Source organism: Primulina huaijiensis, chromosome 1 (genome assembly GCF_012295235.1).
Source record: "Primulina huaijiensis isolate GDHJ02 chromosome 1, ASM1229523v2, whole genome shotgun sequence".
Classification (NCBI taxonomy): Eukaryota; Viridiplantae; Streptophyta; class Magnoliopsida; order Lamiales; family Gesneriaceae; genus Primulina; species Primulina huaijiensis.
This window is the reverse complement of record NC_133306.1, coordinates 26378233-26399636: the sequence shown is the minus strand read 5'-3', so window position 1 is coordinate 26399636 and position 21404 is coordinate 26378233. Positions and strand designations below refer to the sequence as shown.

The following is a 21404-nucleotide window of genomic DNA, read 5'->3' as shown; positions in this document are numbered from 1 at the left end:
ACGACTGAGTTTGATTCACAAGAAAAAAGAATGTTCTGGCGGTATTAGCACTGATTGGAGTGAGATTCTATTACATGACTTCCAACAATCGAGACTAGCTCTATGTCCTCTGTTGGGAACTCGCCAGTGTACTTCACCTGGGAAATGGGTTGCTCCACCAAAAGACAAACTTAGATTGGATGTTGATGCAGCCTATAATGAAGACTCAAATTGTTATGCAATTGGAGGGGTGGTCAGAAACCATGAGGGACAACCAGCTCTTGCGTTTGGAATGAAAATTAACAAACCTCCATCTATCACATATGCTGAACTTCTGGCTATTGAAAGCGGATTAAAGATATCTCAAATGAGAAACCTATCGCTTCATCAAGTCACTTCAGATTCTCTACTAGCCGTGCAAGCAGTCACAAGGTTGGAAGAGAATCTCAGTTACGTAGGGTCTATTGCTACAGATATCAGAATTCTCCTGGACTCCTTAAGTAACTCTTCTCTTAGCCATATTCGACGATCGGCGAATGTAGTTGCACACTCGATCGCTTCTTTTGCTATTTCTTCCTCCTCTCATTTTTTGTGGGAGATTAGAGATTTTCCTATTTGGTTGATTCGTCTTGTAACAAATGACATTTTAGATATTCAATAAAGTACAAGCATTGACCGTCAAAAAAAAAAATTTTAAATATGCTCCTAAGGACATTGTAAATATAGAATACAATTTCGATTTATGTAGATGATTTGAGATTTTCACAATTGTACAACTAAAGTTAATTAAAATAATTATTAATATATTTAATTTTTCAGGACATTGTTATATTATAATGAAATGAAAATATAAATTTAATAGTAACAAATATAAAATAAATAAATAACGTAAATTAAATAGTAAACACATACAATACAATGCAATAATAAGTGAAGAGACGTATGCAAATTTAATATTATTCAAATCATTATAAATCATATCCACATTAAAAATAGCAAATAATCATAAATCAAAAACTTAATGCATATATTTTCCTAATCAAAAAACTTAATACGTATATTCTCCTAATTAATTTATAATCATTCATTATAAACCAGTTAATTGTCATATTAGTTAAATAAATATATACACCTAATTATTAAATTTACATTCTTTCAACTCAAATTTGCACATATTTATCTTATTCAACAACAATTCACACCGATAACTATTTGTCTATATTTGGGAGGGAAGACAAACAATATGTTATGTAAGATTAATCTTTTTAGTAATGGAGTCGATTTATTAAAGAAAAAAAACAGATGTGAATGGACTCAAAATATTTTTTTTCCCGATCAAGTGTTTCTTGATTTTTTAGTTAATGTTTGATTATTTTTTTGTCAATATAATTGTCATTACATACGTGTATGTAAATAACTCTACAAATGCAAATAAACTGTCATGACATTATTGTTATAATTGAGTACTATTTGATAATATATAATTACGGGGAGACTTATCATGTTATTCTACTATTGAATACATAATTATTTTTTCATATATCTTTTTGTGATACTATAATTTATTACTTTATTAGAAATTGTACTAAAAATATAATTACAAAATTTCATTAAAATCATAAAATAACATGTAGAAAGAAAATTAAAACGATAAAATATTTAAATTTAGTATGAAGATGAATTATTTGATAGAATTAATATAGGAGTTACATTGTATTATTGAAGTGATATAAATCACTAAAATCAATGTATATTGTAGTGATAATTTATTAGCATTTGTAACACTATTAATTATATATTATGTGTAATAATTTGACTACTAATTAATTACATATTAGGTGGAATAAATATAAAATTTTGATAGTCCATTTTTGCTCTTACAAAAATAAAAAATTTTAAAAATTTTGATTAAATATAATTTTCTTTTCAATTCAATTAAATTCATTTTATTTAATTTAAAAGTAATAATGGTGATTTTTTTTTTCATTTGTCAATATATTTAATTTAGAATTCATTTGTTCACATTTATACAAGAATCACAAGTTTCATTTACCAGTTACCACACACAAACCTTGTGCCATTTTCCCAACTTCAAGAATTCCTCGATATATAGTCCGCATAATTTGAAATGTAAGACTGAAGAAACGGCACCAAATAAAAGCTTACATAAGCTGAATGCATCTGCAGTATATCATACTGTCCCATGCATATAAAAAAAAGAAACATTATCATGGAGTTGAGAGTAATAAATTATATCAGCTTCTATTCATGAACAAATTAAATGATCAAAGATTTTATTACCTCTTGGTTTCGCTACAAAATGATGAAGTGATTCTTGATCCTTAGAATGGCTGAACGTACAAATCCATAGAAACAGATATTTTGATACTTAGTGGATTCCACAGATAAGTAACACTGTGTTAAGTGTATGTTATTTCAGGATCTTTCACAGCAGATCGAGAACAAAAGCGAAAAATAATTGGTTCCATTTTATTTTATTGGCAGGCTGTTCATCCCCACTATATATCTCTACATAATTAATATCAGCTCTCTTGTATCTAATTTTACTAGTGGAACTGCAAACCATGACAAATATTACCCACAAGCAGTCAAAACATGAAAAAAAAATTCATCAACTCTAACAAGTAATATCCCTATACATCAGCATTATTTTAGCACATTAGTTGGTAAATCAGTCATACAAGCTAAAATAATAAACTAGAAGAAATACATTTTCGAAAAAATTACTTGAGATATTGATATTTCACTTGAGATGCGTTTAATATACAAAGGGCACAGGGTGCCCTTATCAGGCCAACCGACTTTGAAATTTTTTTATGTTGCTTGTTGTTAAGTAGATACTAATCTCCTTCTGCATACAACGCAAAGACACAAAAGATCTTGGAAAATTGAAGTAGTTTGTTGATGTTTCACAAAATTTACTCACGATATGTCCATTTTCGACAATCATGGATATAATGTCTTGCACATAAATTTATAAAGATTCGTGCCATGTAAGGAAAACAAATTCGGAATCTTGAGAATTTTTTCAGTGAATGGCTAGCTATTTTAGAAAATGGTGTTACATAAGAACATCCCAGAGAGAGCATAAAACATTTCAAGCAAGCATGGACGGCATAATATATGCTACGTACAATGCATGTGATTACATGCTCCCAGACATATATTCTCATCAGGTAGTTGGCATAATTTTATGAAATACTAATAGAAGGAAAGAACATGATCAGTATAGTATACGATGTAATTTTTTTAGCAGATAGAGTTCTGATATCTTATAAAAATTGGTATTCTATCAGTTCGAATTGGCCGAACTTTATTCAAAAGTTCAAAATTGTAGTATATCAGCAACCAAAATTCACCTTTAGATGGGCAGTTTGAAAATCAGTTAAAACAACTTTTAAGTAGTTGGATAAGGATGAGTGTTGAGGGCTTGCATTTAATCACCGAATATTCTCAGGAAGAAAAGGATATATAGGTGGAGCCGTGCAAAGAAAAAAAAAGAAATCAATCATTCATCTTGAAGAAAATTGAACAAGAGGCAAGAAGCCATTCACACAAGGCACGAGAGTTTTTCTTTGGAATTCATAGAAGAGAAAAATTGTGGAGTTGAGTGGTGATATTGTATTTCAAGTTGTTCATTTTGTACACTGATTCAATATAGTGGAAACACCTCCCGTGGATGTAGATCATTTCTTGATCGAACCACGTAAATCTTGCGTGTTGCGTCTCGTTTTTGTTATCGTTGATCTTGAGTTTATAGTTCTTAATTCAAAACGCATTCAGTTGTGAAATCAAGATTAGTATCTGAACTCAAGGCTCGACAAAGAAATATCAACAACTGGTATCAGAGCCAGGTTCTTGGCTATAAAGGAACACGCAAATGAGCTCCAAGATTGAGGTTGATCGGTTCGATGGATCAGGGGATTTTTCTCTATGGCGAAGAAGGATGCATGATGTTCTTGTTCAACAGAAAGTCGCGAAGGCACTTAGCGGTGAGAAAACACTACCTGAAAATCTCACCGCTGATCAGAAGATGGATATCATGGAGACAGCATTCAGTTCACTCACACTCCACCTGAGTGATAAGGTACTACGGGAAGTAGCCTCAGAGAAAACAGCCGCTGGGATCTGGGCAAAACTTGAATCGCTATACATGACAAAATCGTTGCAAGATAGGATCTATCTTAAAGGTAAATTTTTTGCCTTCAAGATGAATGATTCGAAGTCCATCAGTGAAAATCTTGATGAATATAACAAACTCATTCTTGATTTGGAAAACATTGGAATCGAAATAGAGGAAGAAGATAAGTCTATCATTCTGCTAAATGCTCTTCCAAGCTCTTATTCAGTATTAGTGGATACCATGAAATATGCAAAAGAGAACATGGTATTTGATGAAATTCTGAAGGTCTTGAAAGCAAAAGAATCCCAAAAATTAGCAGAAAAGGAATTCAAAGATCTCGGAGACAGTTTGTTCATAAAGGGAAAATTGGATAGAAAGGGAAATATCAACAAGAAGAAGGCCAAATTCAATCCCAAGTCAAAGAAACTGAAATGTTTTATTTGTCACAAACAAGGCCATTTCAAGAAGGATTGTCCAGACCGGTTTAAACATGGTGACAAGAGAAATGAAAATGGAGAAGCATCTGTTGCACAGGATGGCTATGAAAGTGCAGAAGTTCTGTGCGTAGGAGATCAAAAATTAGATCAAGAGTGGATCTTAGATAGTGGATGTTCTTTTCATATGTCACCAAACAGGAGTTGGTTTGAGTCCTTTGAAGAAATAAATGGTGGACAAGTAATTCTGGGCAACAATAAGACATGCCAAGTTCAGGGCATTGGCACAATAAGGCTAAACATGCACAATGATACTGAACTCATACTAGAAGAAGTGAGATATGTTCCTGAGTTAAAGAGAAATCTAATCTCACTCGGATGTCTTGACCAGATTGGATATACCTTCAAGGCACAAAATGGAAAAATGACAGTGTACAAAGGCTCACTTGCTGTAATGAAGGGTGTTAGATCAAATGGTCTTTACACACTTCAAGGAGGGACTCACATTGGATCAGTCAGTGCTGCTGAACAAAGCTTAGACAACCCAATGATGTGGCATCTGCGGTTAGCTCATATAAGTGATAAAGGAATTCAAGAACTCCAAAAACAGGGACTTCTTGGAAATAGATCACTAAGAAAACTTGAGTTTTGTGAGGACTGTATAAAAGGCAAATCCACAAGAGTAAAATTCAGCAAAGGAATTCATGTGTCCTCTGCTCCATTGGAATATGTTCACTCTGATCTCTGGGGACCATCAAGAGTTTTATCAAATGGAGGGGGAAGATATTTCATGACCATCATCGATGATTACTCTCGAAGGGTATGGATATATATCTTGAAACACAAAAATGAAGCACTCGATAGATTCAAGCAGTGGATGATTTTGGTTGAAAACCAGTCCAACAAAAGAATAAAGAAACTCAGAACAGACAATGGCTTAGAGTTTTGCTCAAAAGAATTCAATGACTTCTGTAAGAGCAAAGGAATATCAAGGCATTACACTGTCCCTTACACCCCACAGCAAAATGGGCTGGCTGAGAGAATGAACAGAACTATCCTTGAGAGGGTGAGATGCATATTGACACACTCAGGAGTTCCGAAGAGTTTCTGGGCAGAAGCAGCAACTACGGTGTGTTATCTGATCAATAGGTCTCCCTCTGTCCCATTAGGATTTTTAACACCCATGGAAAAGTGGTCCAAAGAACCACCTCTCCTCAGTGATCTAAGGGTCTTTGGCTGTGCTGCATACGCACATGTAAAGCAAGGAAAGCTAGAATCAAGAGCAATCAAATGCATTTTTCTTGGATATCCTGAAGGAGTGAAAGGCTACAAACTTTGGTCTATAGAACCTGGAAATCAAAGGACTATAATCAGCCGAGATGTCACTTTCAAAGAAGACTATTTCCCTTATAAAGATGAAACTCATGCTGATGAATCCTTAGTAAAACTGGACTACCCTAACAATACAAGGATTGAGGTGGAGCTAACTGACAATCTCCAACTGACTTCACAACTGGACACACCTGATGATACTGAATCAGAAGGACCTTTGCATGATAGTGATAACCTGGAACACTATCAGCTGGCAAGGGACAGAAGCAGGAGGGCCATTAAACCACCAAAAAGATTAGGACATGCAGATCTTGTCTCTTATGCATTCTCTGTTGCATCACAAATAGGTGATGATGATCCTGCAAGCCTAAAAGAAGCTATGAGTTCTGATGATAAAGAAAATTGGTACCAAGCTATGAAGATGGAAATGAACTCTTTGGAAAAGAACCATACCTGGGAATTGGTACCAAAACCAAACAACCAAAGGATAGTTGGATGTAAATGGATATTCAAGAGAAAGGAAGGAATACCTGGAGTTGAAAAACCAAGGTACAAGGCTAGATTGGTTGCCAAGGGCTTTTCACAGGTAGAAGGGATAGATTTCCAAGAAGTGTTTTCGCCTGTGGTCAAACATAGATCAATAAGGATTGTACTGTCTCTAGCAGCAAAGGAAGACATGGAGCTTGAGCAGTTAGATGTGACTACAGCCTTCCTTCATGGTGAACTTGAAGAAAAGATATACATGCAACAACCACACATGTTTGAAGTAAAAAACGAGCCCCAACTAGTATGCTTGTTAAGGAAATCACTCTATGGTCTTAAGCAAGCACCGAGGCAATGGTACAAACGGTTTGATGACTTCATGATAAGCCATAAATTCTCTAGAAACAACTATGATTGGTGTGTATATCACAAGATACTAAAATCTGGATGTACCATGTACCTACTGCTCTATGTGGACGACATGATAATTGCTTGTTCAGATACAGAGGCAATTTTATCCTTAAAGGCCGACCTAAGTAGCGAATTTGAGATGAAAGACCTTGGACAAGCTAAAAGGATTTTAGGCATGGAAATCAAAAGAAATAGACAGTCCAAGGAACTGGTATTAATGCAACAAGGATATGTGCTGAAAGTGTTAAATAGATTTGAAATGCAAAATGCCAGACCAGTGGCAAGTCCAATGGCTCTTCATTTCAAACTCTCAACACACCAAGCACCAAACTCGGAAGAGGATAGAGAATACATGAAGAAAGTCCCCTATGCCAGTGCAGTAGGAAGCCTAATGTATCTGATGGTGTGTACTAGGCCTGACCTTGCTTATGCAGTAAGCTTGGTAAGTAGATTTATGGCAAACCCTGGTGAAGAACACTGGAAATCGGTCAAATGGATTTTAAGGTACCTTAAAGGAACAATTGACACCGGGTTAATCTTCAAAGATTCAAGAAAAAATGACACCTTGATAACAGGGTATGTGGACTCAGATTATGCTGGCAGTATCGACACTCGGAAGTCTCTATCTGGTTACATATTTACTATCAACGGCACAGCAGTAAGTTGGAAAGCTAACCTACAACCAGTAGTAGCACTTTCAACCACAGAAGCTGAATACGTGGCAGTCACTGAAGCTTTCAAAGAAGCTAAGTGGATGAAAGGCTTCATGGAAGAGTTAGGATACAACCAAAAGACAGTAACTGTGTTCTGTGACAACCAAAGTGCCATACACCTATCAAAACATCAAGTTTTTCACGAAAGAACAAAGCATATAGATGTAAGGCTACACTTTGTTCGTGATGTGATTGAGTCTGGAGATGTTCAAGTTCTTAAGATCAGTACCAATGATAATCCAGCTGACATGTGTACCAAAGTAATAGGGACAAGCAAATTTGAAAAATGCAGAGATCTGGTTAATGTAACCAGATGCAGACTGTCTTAAGACAATAAGGCAGGAGGAGGTGCGTACACGGGAAATTTTGGCTGCAGATAAGGTGGAGAAATGTAGTATATCAGCAACCAAAATTCACCTTTAGATGGGCAGTTTGAAAATCAGTTAAAACAACTTTTAAGTAGTTGGATAAGGATGAGTGTTGAGGGCTTGCATTTAATCACCGAATATTCTCAGGAAGAAAAGGATATATAGGTGGAGCCGTGCAAAGAAAAAAAAAGAAATCAATCATTCATCTTGAAGAAAATTGAACAAGAGGCAAGAAGCCATTCACACAAGGCACGAGAGTTTTTCTTTGGAATTCATAGAAGAGAAAAATTGTGGAGTTGAGTGGTGATATTGTATTTCAAGTTGTTCATTTTGTACACTGATTCAATATAGTGGAAACACCTCCCGTGGATGTAGATCATTTCTTGATCGAACCACGTAAATCTTGCGTGTTGCGTCTCGTTTTTGTTATCGTTGATCTTGAGTTTATAGTTCTTAATTCAAAACGCATTCAGTTGTGAAATCAAGATTAGTATCTGAACTCAAGGCTCGACAAAGAAATATCAACAAAAATCATATATCAGCAAATCGTGAAACAAAGGTTAATAATAATAATAATAATACACAAAAAATAATGATTTTTATGTTAAAAGTATTATTTTTGATTTTAAATATGAATATTAATATTGATTTGTGAAAAAATACACGAGATTGTTTAATAATAATAATAATTTGGGAATAATAAGTAAGTGATCCATCCACGTGCCTCTCCGTACCAGATCTGTTTGGCTGCTTTTATTTGACTCTTGCCAAATTTCGGCCTCCGCGTGCATCAAAAGTCTTTTGCACCACGTGCTTATATTACAGTCATCACAATCCCAAATATTTATTAAAGTTATTATTATTATTGTTCGACCTTTTCAAATATAAATATTACGTTTATTTTAATTTTATCGATTTCATATATAATATATTACAGTATTTATATATATATATATATATTGTTATTTTTTTCTATTTTTTTAATAACATATTTCAGCAAGTTTTATATAACATTATTTTTCTTTAAAACTTCATGTACTTGATAAGATGGGAAAAAAATGAAAATATATAAATTGAAATGTTCCTTTTAATAAAAAATTTAGAATTTTTTTTAAAGATACGGCAGTCTACACATTATACTTTTTAGTAAAAAATATATAGAAAATTACGTATTTTTTCATACAAAAAAAAAAAAAAAAAAAACTAGACATCATAGTTTTTGAATTCTCAATACAAAATTATTAACGTTCTACTTCTGCTTAGCTGGAGCTATAAGATAGATGTCTGATCGTTGAATTGAACATCCGACTTTAATTTTGGGGAAGAACTAGGACGGTAGTTGTGGTAAAATCAGATTTAAAATACAATGCTTATTAATTACTGTAAAATTAAAAGATATTAAATTACAATTGATTAAAATAATTTTTTTAAAAAAAACCCCACCCGAGTAGAAATTAAGGAATTAATAGTTCGATTTTCCATCTACATTTATTTGAAGAAAAATGATAATCATTTGCTAAACTATGAATGATCCCAAGTGTGTTTTTAAATAAACGATCTACATCATGAATTATCTATGAATTTTATTACACACCTATATACTTCACATTTTGAATTAATTTCATTCCATGAGTCAAATAATTGATTTTGATTATAATAGTTTAATGTTCATATTGTATAGAAGTGAGTGGTGGATCGTTTTTATTACAATTAATTAATGCCAAGGATTGACAAATCGTCCCCGTTGTGTGTAAAGACCGAACGAGACGAGTAAGCGAGTGAAGGCACGAGGAATTGCTAGCTTCATATAGTACAGAAACTTCCATATATATATATATATATATATATTTGTTTGGTGTCCTAGTTATGTTTTGCGACAATTTTAAGATTTATGGATCCAACGCCTAATTTTAACTGAAATCTATTATTATCATAAAAAATAATTGTATAAATGGTAAGGCTCGAGTCCTTTCATCTATTACTATCATTAAGAATCTCTATAATATAGACAAAAATACTGTATTGGTCTGTTTTTTGCTCTTTCAATTTTACCGTTATGATGATATCAATATTACACTTTTAGTTTTATTAATTTTAACATATACTTTTATTTTTATTTTTTAATTACAACAATTCAAATAACACTATAGTCTCTCGATAATTTTTCAAATTTCACTCGATAATTATAAAAAAATTGTACACAAGTGCGTGTGCATAATAGCTAGTTATGTTTTTAAAATTGATGAATTTGGTTCAACGGAAGGAATGTAAAACGGAAACCAATTTGATTGGATGTGATTTCGGTTGAGGTTTGAACTAAAATTTGTTAGTTTTGAGATTTAATTATAAAAAATAATTTATTATTTTTTAAAAAAATATGTATATACAAATTTGGGACGCGTAGAGCACGCAGAAGTAGCTATAAAATGAAATCCCAGCTTCGAAGCCAAAGCGCCATCAAAGTCAGTAAAAATGGTCGTTGAGAGACTTGAGAACGTCGACGCACCGCCGCCATTCTACTTAAAGAAGGGGCCGCAGTTCCGCGGCGTAAGGAAGCGTCCATGGGGAAGGTACGCCGCCGAGATTCGGGATCCGTGGAAGAAGACGAGGAAGTGGCTAGGCACCTTCGACACCGCGGAGGAGGCGGCGTTGGCCTACGATGAAGCAGCGATTCGTCTTCGCGGTGCGAAGGCGAAGACGAACTTCACGTACAGTGGTGTTACCTCAGTACCTACGCCGGTGAACGTGAACGTTGCGTGTTGTCGATCGCCGGAGTTCCTCCGCGCTAGCGGAGAGACTGCAGCGCGGCGGTCGGAAACTACCGGGTACAAGATAGAGGAGGTAGGCGCGGTGGTGATGAACGAGCAGGAGAAACAGAAGAGGATGCATAAGAAACCGTTTCTGTTCGACCTGAATCTTCCGGCGCCGCTAGTTTGACTTTGCCGGCGGGTGGAAATGTAGTTGGCGGGTAAAGTATTTTTAATCCGTTTTCCACTTTTGCCCCCGATATGGGGGATGCCGGATGCCACTGTTTTCATGTCATGTAGAGTTGATAATTAGGAAAATATGAGGATGGCATTTTTGTCAATTAATTTTGTAATTAAAATATATTTGATATGATATTTTAACGACTACATAATTTGCTTACTAGGAGTATTTCTTTTTCGCCATAGGCTGCTTTGTTTCTTTCGTTATGGGATACTATTTAAGTTATAATTTAATTAATTTTTTTCCCCAATAATTGATATAAAATATATATTTTAAACCCATTAAAACTGAAAGATATATATCTATATTTAATTTCAATAAACTGGCAGATAAATTAACACAGTTTCCTTCGTACTAGCGTCTTCAAACTTCTATAATATGAGTAAATAAAATTCGAATTTTGATATATGTATTTTTTTCAAATCCAATTTTAGATGAATAACTAAAAATTAATAAAAATAAAGTAAAGCATTTGAAAATCTAGAAAAATTATTAATAATAACGAGCATGTTTTATATTTGAAAATAAAATTTGGTGTGGGATTTAATTTTTAATATACATTAAACGGAAATTTTACGAAGTATTGAAGTTGACAAGACAATGCATATTGATGACATTATTCGGTCGATTTCTTTTTTCTTTTTTGGCCCAGTCGAATATTATATTAATGAGACAAACGAATAAATTAATGAAATATTTTATTATTAATCAAATAAAAGTAGGGGGACCTAACCATCTATGTAATGTTAATAATTAATGATACTTCTATATTCCATTAATCATCTTATGATCAAGAAATATGCAAATTAAAAAACAACAAAAAGGAAACATAAAAATATTTATAATTAACATAATAAATATAAAAAGAGACACGTTTCTATTTGGGATAAAGGGTGTATATATATAATATAAACTAACAATGTCTATATTCTTGCAACAAGATGTAACATATTATATTGTTCCATCGTCAGACAATAATTTATTCAAAGTTGAAAAATGTCCATATGAACATAAAATATGGCAATGGATGAGGATGATTCATTGATTCGAATATAAAACAACGAATAATACTTGAATTCGAACTCGGGCTCAAATGAATTTTGAGATTTATATTCTCAAGTCGTTATATCATTACTCTCATCTGATGCACATATCTGTCAAAGGGTACTCATAAAATGGCATGAATGTCCGAGATATTAGATTTCCTTCACAATGGTGGCGAAGAAGGAAAGGGCTCCTCCATGTTCAATGGCCGAGAAATCTGCCATGGGAAATGAGAAGAAACAATGGAGCAAGGGTAAGTAGAAGGAAAAGGTGACCAGCATTGGCCATGTTTGACATAGCAACCTATGACAAGTTGATGCCGGAAGGGTGCCTAAGTAGAAGCTCATCACGTCTTCGGTTATATAAGATTGTCTCAGAATCAGTGGTTCGCTTGCAAAAGGTAATAAGGGGATTGATTAGTATATTGTCAGCTCAATCTGCCATACGCTAACACCAAGATATTGTTTTTTACTCTTATCACAGAGCTTGGAAAGAGATTTTGCTGGTTTTGGACTGTGTTCCGCTTCATTACAGTCAAGATACGTGTATTTGCGGTTAGAATAGTAGTTGTATGAATCCCACTTAACAACGATATGTTTTTGGCACCTCTATTAAAGAGTGGCTACCTTCAAACTGCTAAATTGAATAATTCGGTTGCTAGTAAACTCCCAATATCTACTATAATGCCAGAATGATGCCAGAATACTCTACTCAGCACACATTTCACGGATGTGACTCGTCTCTCATGCATATGTTTATCCCATTTATTTTCTGTAAACTTAGTTACTAAATGAAGCAAAAAAACTTAGAAAATAACAAGCAAATGCTGTAAATAAAGAGTAATGTCAGAATGTTCTACAATCTTTAAAAACAAAAAGTTAGTTCGGATTCAGATTCTTTCTTGCTAGAATATCTTCCTAGTTTTGATTTTTGCTAAGCAACGTCTGGCGCCAGAAGGCCTCTCACAAACCAAAGATCTCAACACACAACAACATCTGGGATCCACCTGTAGTTCCTCCCTGAAAAGTATGTACACGAACCACATCATAGTGCAATGATTCATGAGTTAGCTGATTGTGAAGGCAATCTCGGGTGGTTATGTTCCCCTTCGTATGTCACAATGAGCATAGTAGGATCCTCCAAGCATCTTTCCACATGTTTACGGGCTGGACAGCCTCTCATGCTACTACATTTGTAGTATCCCCTGCAACAATTTTTAGAACAAGATTAAAACAACAATAAATGCAAATTCCCAATCTGTATTTGAGGCAACATCAAGTTTCTAAAAATGCAAAACATCTCTTTTCATACTACAACCCAAAAGAATTTTAAAATTTTTGGGGTGAGATTTCGATCTTCTGGTGGCAAATAATAAGAGTCACTTACTCCTCAATGAACAAAATGAGATAAATAGGACTGCAAATATAGCAAGAAAAAAACATAGGGATGGTAATATTAGATTTATTTGCTTGTTGCGGATTAAATAAAATCTACGTCACAAAATTATATATCTCTACTGATTCGACATGTCAAAGAGGGGAACAAAAACATTACCGTTCACGTAACTTTCTTTCACTTTCTAAGTATGAAACGAGTATCAAACAGAGTTCCAGACAACACTAGCTATGAAACTAAGCATGATATCACAAAAATAATTAATCAAGATATTCCAATCTCATATAGCAGCAGTTTACAACTCCCGTAAGGCAATATTAAGATATTTTATACGAGACTAACATGTGGCAAAACCACAGTATTGTGTGCAATCAGTTTAGCCATACCTGGGGTAAGGAGAGCCTTTGATTGGTTTCTGGCCATATTTCCTCCAAGAGTACTCATCAGGGGGGATATCAGCCAACTTGTTACTAATAGCAGGTACTTTGATAGACGTCTTTACCCTATGCTTCCTACTCAAAATGCATTAAAAAAAATCAAAACTATTCCAAGAAATATATGGCAATTACATGGGATAACCAAACATCTCAGTGACAGATAAGTTCATTTCTCAAGCCTAAAAATCCCAGGCTCGAGTCACAGTTCTAATTCTAAACAAGCCATATTAAAGAAAAGTAAAAATCAAGAAGCTAGAACAACCACCTCTTCTTAGAACAATGGCATCTACCACCGCCACCACATTTCGAACTTCCGCCTTCTCCCCTTCCAGAGCACCTTTTCTTGTGATGGAAGAAACTCTGATCCGCAGACCGAGCCGCCCCAATCAAACCGAAGGAGCTGGAATTCGCATTAGCAACACTCCCATCCATACTTAATGAAGAGATAAATGACCTGGTTGATGACATGGTAGGAGTGCATGTAGAGCTATCGAAATTCAAGCTGACGCCACTATTGCTGAGCCTATACATCATTTCAGCCTGATGTTTCAATTGCTGCTGCTGAAGTTGAAACCTTTGATGCTGCTGTTGCTGGAGAAAATGGTAGCTCGGCAATGGTGTTTGTTGGGCTAATGGAAGTGAAGTTTTGCCATTTGAACTCAATTCAAGAGAAGGGATACATAAAGTGTGGGCAGTTTTCACGTCCGGAGAGATTTCTCGAACAGAACTGTTGATTTGAAGGGGCTTGGTGTGCTGCTCATTTGATCCACAGATGGGATTTTCCAAGAAAATATTGAGGGGTGAATGAGCTTGAATTTTCTTGAGTTTCCTCACTCTAGCATGGCCACGAGTAGAATCAAGAAGAGAGACAACTTTCTTGAATTTGCACACAGCATCTCCAGTTTGTTCTACGAAATTTCTATACAGACTATGATCTTGCGGCTGAGATAACAGATTAATCACTCTATGGCAACTCTCAACTGCTGCACTATTTGCCCTCTCAATCTCCATCTCACTCTCCTCAAATTAACCGTAGAAACAAAACCCTAATTCCCAAGACAGACACACCAGATTCTAGTCAACAAAAGAAGATGAGAAAAGGTTGGAATTCGAAAGGGAAAAAAAAGGTCCAAATCGACTGATTCAACAGATCTCCAACTACCCCATATGAGACAAAAATCAAAACCTAACCCATTTTTGGCAAGCACCAAATACATCCTTTCGTAATATAAATCGTGAGATTATCAAATATACACCCACAAAAAGATTCATTTTGGATCACACAAGCCTAAAATAAATCAAGAACAACAAAACCCAGATAAAACTCAAATGCCAAAACAAGAAGGCGGAAGGGTCAAAAGATAAAGGACCAAAAGCAATTAAAGAATGGCACTTTGATTCGATTTGTGAGGAAAAATGCTGTCAAACCTAGATTCTTTCAATGCCCATAAAGAATTTATGCTCGTGAAAGAAAGAGCAAAACGAATTGAAAGGAGTGAAAGAGAAGACTTCGCTTTACTCAGCCTGAAAACTGACAGAACCAATAAAACAATATATTACAAAATGCAATCTTTATTTATTATATAATCATCAGAAACATAAATTGGAAACATGAATTGGATTCCAGACAGAGAGCGAGTGGTGTAGACGTGTAGTGGCACTACGAGGAGGCGCATTAAAAATAAACCTGCGCACCAGGGGGCAGGAGCTAAATTGCCGTCTTTTCCAAAGTGGGGTCCACTAGTTGTATTCGAAAATCGTATAATCTTTAAAATGAATAAAAAACAATTTAAATATATTTTATTAAAAAATTAAAGCAAACTATCCAATCAAATTGAATAAATATACTTAAAAACACATATATTTGTCAAAAAAATGTAAAGAAATCAATCGCTTATGTGCCAAGAAGATTGTCTAAAATATTTATAAACAATAATTCAAAAGCCCTTTTTGGTATGATACAAAGATTTTGTAATTCGTTCTCAAGTTTGCTACTTCCAATTCAACATTTTGTGGCTTGTCCTTTTGCTTTGAAGAGCATCTGATAATGGCCCACCTGCCTAATAAATGTGATTCCATCATATAATAAATACTTTAGGCAATAACATAGGCTGTATCGAAATCTTGGGACTAGATTTCAACATCCGATTGTAATAATCTTCGATACAAAGGTCTTAAATTTCGGATGAATTTTAGATTCTAAATTCAATTATAATAATCTCACTCATCTTTAATTAAAAAAATATAGATATATTAACACTAAAGAAAACTCTTTTGAGACAATAATCTTGGTATAACAATCAATACAAAGTTGACGCTTTTTTTAGCATCGGTATATTAATCATTTGGAACTTTATAATACTGATTTGAGAAGACTTGTAGGAAACACGGTAAGGAAAGATTGCAACTTTTGAGGCATTGCTTCATCTTTTATTACATGCTAAAAAGCTTTAAAGAGAAATCATGACTTTGGGATCCGATGGAGATTATGCTTTTAAATTAGAGATAATTTCATCAATTTTGCGATTTTGCCAATCATAAAATTCATTTCAATTTTATATAATTCGATGTCTTTACAAAATTTAAGTTATAATAAAATATTTACTAATTTTCAAAAATATAATAAGTTACTCAGTAGTTTGTGATGAACAATAAAAAACTAAATGTTTGAAAAATGTTAACAAAACAGTCGAATACTAAATTGATACTAAATTAAATATCAAAAGTATAACCTGTATGAACTAAGACTTTTTTCCGGGAGGCATGTTTGATGCCAAATAACTTCAAGAACTGTGGACATAAACAAGAAGTTTAAATAATGCAAAATCCACAGAGTTTCTTATCAGTTATCATCCCACGCGTTAGTTTTTTCTTTCTACCAATTTCTCCCTCTTACGCTCAAAGAAATATTTACATTCCCAGTTCCACACCGCTTACCGACGACGCTGCATTTCATAGAGAAGTAACTGAAATATCCGGAGATGTTCTTGAACTAGAGTTTTCGATAACATAAATCAAGTGTTTTGACATAGAACAAGCTATGCTTCAGGATGTAAACAACTTTAATTGACACCGAACAAGTAACAAGTGATCGTTCAAGTAAGGTCAAAGCATTTTCTAGTTTCATATGGATGTACTCAATCTTGCCACTCTGTTTCCCGATTACAAGTTTGACATACAAGAAAGCCCTGTGAATACATAAATAATTTACATTGAATGCAGCCAAATTAAAATCATTTTACTTTTTTGTGTTCTCAGTTCCATATTGCTTCCAAAATTACATCAACTCACCCCCCCCCCACCCCCCAACATAAAAATCATGGTCCTCCCATACAAAAGAATGCCCCAAATACCGCAAACCATGCATACAAAACAAATAACGATTGCAACCAATGATTTCAGCAGTGACCCCAAGGATATTCCTATGAGGATGATCGTAACATATCAAGTTACATGCACGTCAGGAGTTCGAAATCAAGCAGTTGGTTACCTATATGGTTCAAAGCCCATTCTGAAGTGGCTGACAAGCTACAAATTCCTTTCTCGGATGAGGTACACACCATCCGCTTCTTTTGTTCATCGGATCTTTACAGCACAGTAGATTTGAGATATAAAAATAACCAAAGATTAACATAGGTTCTTGAAAATAAGCAAGAATCACCATCATTATTTGATGCTTTAAAGGCTGAATCAGAACAGGGCGACACATCTTTTACACAATTTAAAGTCAACAGTTACTGATATCAATGCATGCATACTGGAAATCATGACTTTGCATGGGTAGGGAAGAAGAATATTTAGATCGAGCCTAACTTGGAAAAATAATTATACGGATTCCAACGTTTGATACCAGGGAGCAGCCATAAATTGATGCATCTGTTCGGAAGCAGATGCCTTATCATCCAATAGTATATGCCAAGAGAACGCTGGCAAATCCAGGTATCATCTTTAAACCTTTTGAAGTACATGATCACGCCTCCAACAGAGGCCCTGGAGAATGCAGGGGATTGAAGATTGATCAAATACATCCTTAAACAGAAATTTATGCCCTGCCAAAGGTGCATGGACAAAACTAACGTACATCACTGCAACAGATGATCAATAAAGAGTGCTAACCAGCAGTATACCAGTCAAATTCAATATAAATAGATGTGAAAAACAGTTAGCTTCCCATTGTCGAGATCTAGTAAATCTAATGAATGATCTAGAAGCAAATGTCAAGATGTCCTGAACTGTACAAATTCAGTATGAAAAATTTGTAATCTTGGAAATCCAGATGCGACTCTTACAGGCTGATTTTCAGGTATGCACAGTGCACTTTGTGACTTGTTGTGGAATATGAATTTACATACTGGAGTTCATAAGAATGTACAATGTTGAAGGAAATAAGCAGAAAAGAAAATGAATTCATAAGGACTCTGAAATCATATAGAGCAAATAAAAGTTACATTTATCACGCAGACAACGATTTCATGGAACATTGACCAACCTCTGGGTAGCAGCAAGAGATTGAGACTATTTGTTACCTATTCTCAGAGAACTAAAATGAAAAAACAATGAATCACGACTGAAACATAATAAAAGAAATATAATTATTTCATTGGAAGAGTATATACATTGAATAGAGGAAAAAAAGTTTGCTATATATCAATTAATTAGTTACAATGTGCCCACTGCCTAAGCTGGCAAAAGATATGATAACCAAGACTGAAAATGAAGAAGGTAGCATTCGTATCTTACAATTTGAGACAGAGAAGGAAAAGCGTAAATGAATCTATGAAAGAAAGAAATGAAAACAGCTTCTCTTCAAATATCATTTGACATGGACATCAGTTTTAGCAGAAATTAAGTGTTTCAGCTCCATCAAATGTTCATCATTTGAAATGTTGAGCATGGAGCGGAGATTTGTCAATAATGCTTCACGTTCCCAACTTAAGGGACCAGAAGCATATAAAGCTTCCAGAGTGTTGCTATAAGCATGCAACTCAAACCCATGGATACTAACTTCTAGTTCCTCTTTTGAAGGAGGTGGACAACTTTCTCTCACAGAATCTGAGCCATAACATGACTCTGCATCACTACAAAGGGCATCTGTCACTTGGCAAGACAATGGTATAAAATGACTAAACATGTTGTTTGTCTTCTGATAAGTCACACTACAACTACCTACAGAAGAGGCCTCACTCTGAGAACTACTTGACTCGAAGATCCTGGCCCTAGAACATCCAAGATCATCATTTTGTTTTGCTCTCTTGGCTTGATTAGATCTATGTGATATATTTTTAAAGGAAGTATGCATGTTTTTTTTACCCAAAATTTCTCTTGGGTAAGCAACAGCATCTACCTTTTCGAGCACTGGAGCAGTAATTGTTCTCTGCCTTCGTCCATCCTTTTCAACTGCTCTGAATTTACAGACAGGTCCATTATGGGCTTCAGCCATTCTGTCGCCGTTGGGGGATATCCTCTTTAAAGACTTTGCAGAGATTGTTGGAGATTTCCTAAAGCCAACATCATTGCAAATAAAATCTTTTTGGGTTGTAGATATCTGAAAGTTCTTCTGGTAACAATTTGAAGTTGATGGCTTGCTAGCTCTTGTGTCCTCACAACTTTGGGCAATCTGAAGCAGGAAAAAACTAGAGATTAGATATTGAAAATCTGAAAACTGTTCGGATATATCAATGCATTAACAGAAAAGAATGATCAAAGTATAAAAATAATCAAGCTGGAATTCATTGCTACATACAACTTCAGAATAAATACTTCTACAGAAATTATATAACATGGACTTTGGTGTGAGAGATAAGTTATCCACAATTTCAGTAGTTGCATTCCAAATTCCAGTCAAATGGGTAGCACTTACTCCTTTCGAGGCTAAAGCAGAAATCTTGAATGACCAGGAAGGTAGCAACAAGATCAAGTAATAGCATTCGGAGACAAGACAATTTAATAAGGAACCAAAAAATGCAACAAAAAAAACAATAGTCAAAGAAATCAGTAACAGAGAGAATTTTATGCCCTAACATGAGCCCATCCACCTAATCAAGATTTACACTCAGTAGAAAAAAATTGAATAGCACCAATCATATTAAAATGAGAAAAAAGGTAAATACCTTTCCCATTAAAATCCATTTGTCATGATGCCATGTTTGTCTCAACCTTAGGTTAGATTGGTCGATGATCAACTCCTTTGAAGACCCGATTATCCTAACTAAATATTTATTTTGAAATGTGGCAGCTGCACCATAGATCTTGTTGCTCATATTTTCTCGTTTGGAACCCATAATCTTCACAATTGCAGCGATATTCCAGGAAAACTGATGGAACACCTCCACGATGTCACCAGAGATGCAGTTCTCTAAACCTTGGACCGGAGGAGGGTCTGGTCTCACAAACTCCCTTGATACAGTCTCCACCATCAGTTCCTTTTCCCCACCAGGAAATGGATTATATAGAAGGCATAAAGAGCGGTCATTGCATGATAGCACCTCAGCCAGACGCCATGAAAGTGACCCCTCTTTTTTACTGATAACCTCCACTTTGTCTCCTTTTCTGAATCTCATTATAACTGATGTAAGATAGATATGAATGTCCTGTATTAAGAAAAGAAATAATTTTATGCCAATCTATCAAACTGGATAAATATTAATGTCTGTTGGAAAGAGATTAAAAACAAATTGGCATCTAAAAACATGACGAGATTAAACACCAAGGACAAACCATAACCACCTACATATTATAAGCAAGTTTAAATAACATCACAGCTGCATATTGATATAGATTTCTAAAGTTAAAAAGGCTTTTTTGCTATCTGCACTGTAGAATTCTAAATTCTATAGGTTCTTGAAAAAATTCCCAAGCCACCAAGGATATCACCCATAGTTTTCATAAAATTATTTCAAATCAGTTTGAAAAATATTAATTTACTGAAAAATTTTCAAAATAACAAATCACATAAAATTAGTAGATATTAATCAGTTCATCGATAGATGGATATAATAACGCAACAATTACATTAATTCAATATCTTAAAACTCAACTCAATATAAAAAAAAAAAACAATTTAAAAGGCTGCAAAAATTATTGATATCTTCTCCAAAAAAAAAAAAACAAAACTGATAAAAACTATCCTTCTTCTTCAGAAAAAAAAAGACGTAAATAAATTAGAAATAACGGAAAACACCGATTTTTATCAAAATGCCCAAATTAAAACAAATATATTTCGATCAAATTTCTGGAATGAGATAATCGAAACTGAAACCCTAAAACTGAATATTGCTTACCTATTCTTCAAATTAAAGCCGAATTTTGATCTGGATTATCGTATTGCTGTAGCTTTGATTCCTTTAATGCTCATAGAAACAGAATTTCACTTATTATATTCTAGGGTTTTTATTTTCTTGTAGATTATAATTGGGGCCAAAGTAATAATAAATTAAATTGGGAAATTAGATGGAGCGTGTTATATATATGTATATATCTTATCCCTAATTTATATTAGAATAATATATATTTTTTATACAAAAATTATCAAATATAAAAAAATAAATATGAAGTGCCACGTAACATTAATATAATATATATAAGCAATGCTCTAATCTTCAGTTTCTTATTTTTAATAGTAATAAAGCATACTTGTCCAAAAAAAAAAAAATAGTAATAAAGCATTAATTATATAT

At 34.2% G+C, this 21404-nt stretch overlaps 2 protein-coding genes across 9 annotated transcripts; both read right to left on the bottom strand.

Annotated features, from left to right (window-relative positions):
* Positions 1 to 12703: 12703 nt before the first annotated feature.
* On the bottom strand, positions 12704 to 15360 carry LOC140990149 (probable WRKY transcription factor 21). The gene is made up of 3 exons (XM_073459729.1): positions 13994 to 15360; positions 13678 to 13803; positions 12704 to 13100 (listed from the first exon to the last, which is right to left on the bottom strand). The coding sequence occupies exons 1-3, from the start codon at positions 14737 to 14739 to the stop codon at positions 12956 to 12958; spliced, it is 1017 nt and encodes a 338-aa protein (XP_073315830.1). The 5' UTR covers positions 14740 to 15360; the 3' UTR covers positions 12704 to 12955.
* A 1155-nt stretch (positions 15361 to 16515) lies between these two features.
* On the bottom strand, positions 16516 to 21190 carry LOC140990098 (uncharacterized). 8 transcript variants are annotated; one of them, XM_073459690.1, is made up of 6 exons: positions 21009 to 21190; positions 19839 to 20318; positions 19073 to 19345; positions 17542 to 17777; positions 17219 to 17313; positions 16516 to 16673 (listed from the first exon to the last, which is right to left on the bottom strand). In XM_073459690.1, the coding sequence occupies exons 2-6, from the start codon at positions 20286 to 20288 to the stop codon at positions 16639 to 16641; spliced, it is 1089 nt and encodes a 362-aa protein (XP_073315791.1). In that variant the 5' UTR covers positions 20289 to 20318; positions 21009 to 21190; the 3' UTR covers positions 16516 to 16638. The 8 variants fall into 8 exon arrangements, with proteins under 8 accessions (XP_073315791.1, XP_073315822.1, XP_073315798.1 ...); XM_073459721.1 differs by having other exon boundaries at positions 16579 to 16673; positions 17579 to 17777; XM_073459697.1 differs by lacking the exon at positions 16516 to 16673 and adding an exon at positions 16692 to 16916.
* Between the last annotated feature and the right edge of the window lie 214 nt (positions 21191 to 21404).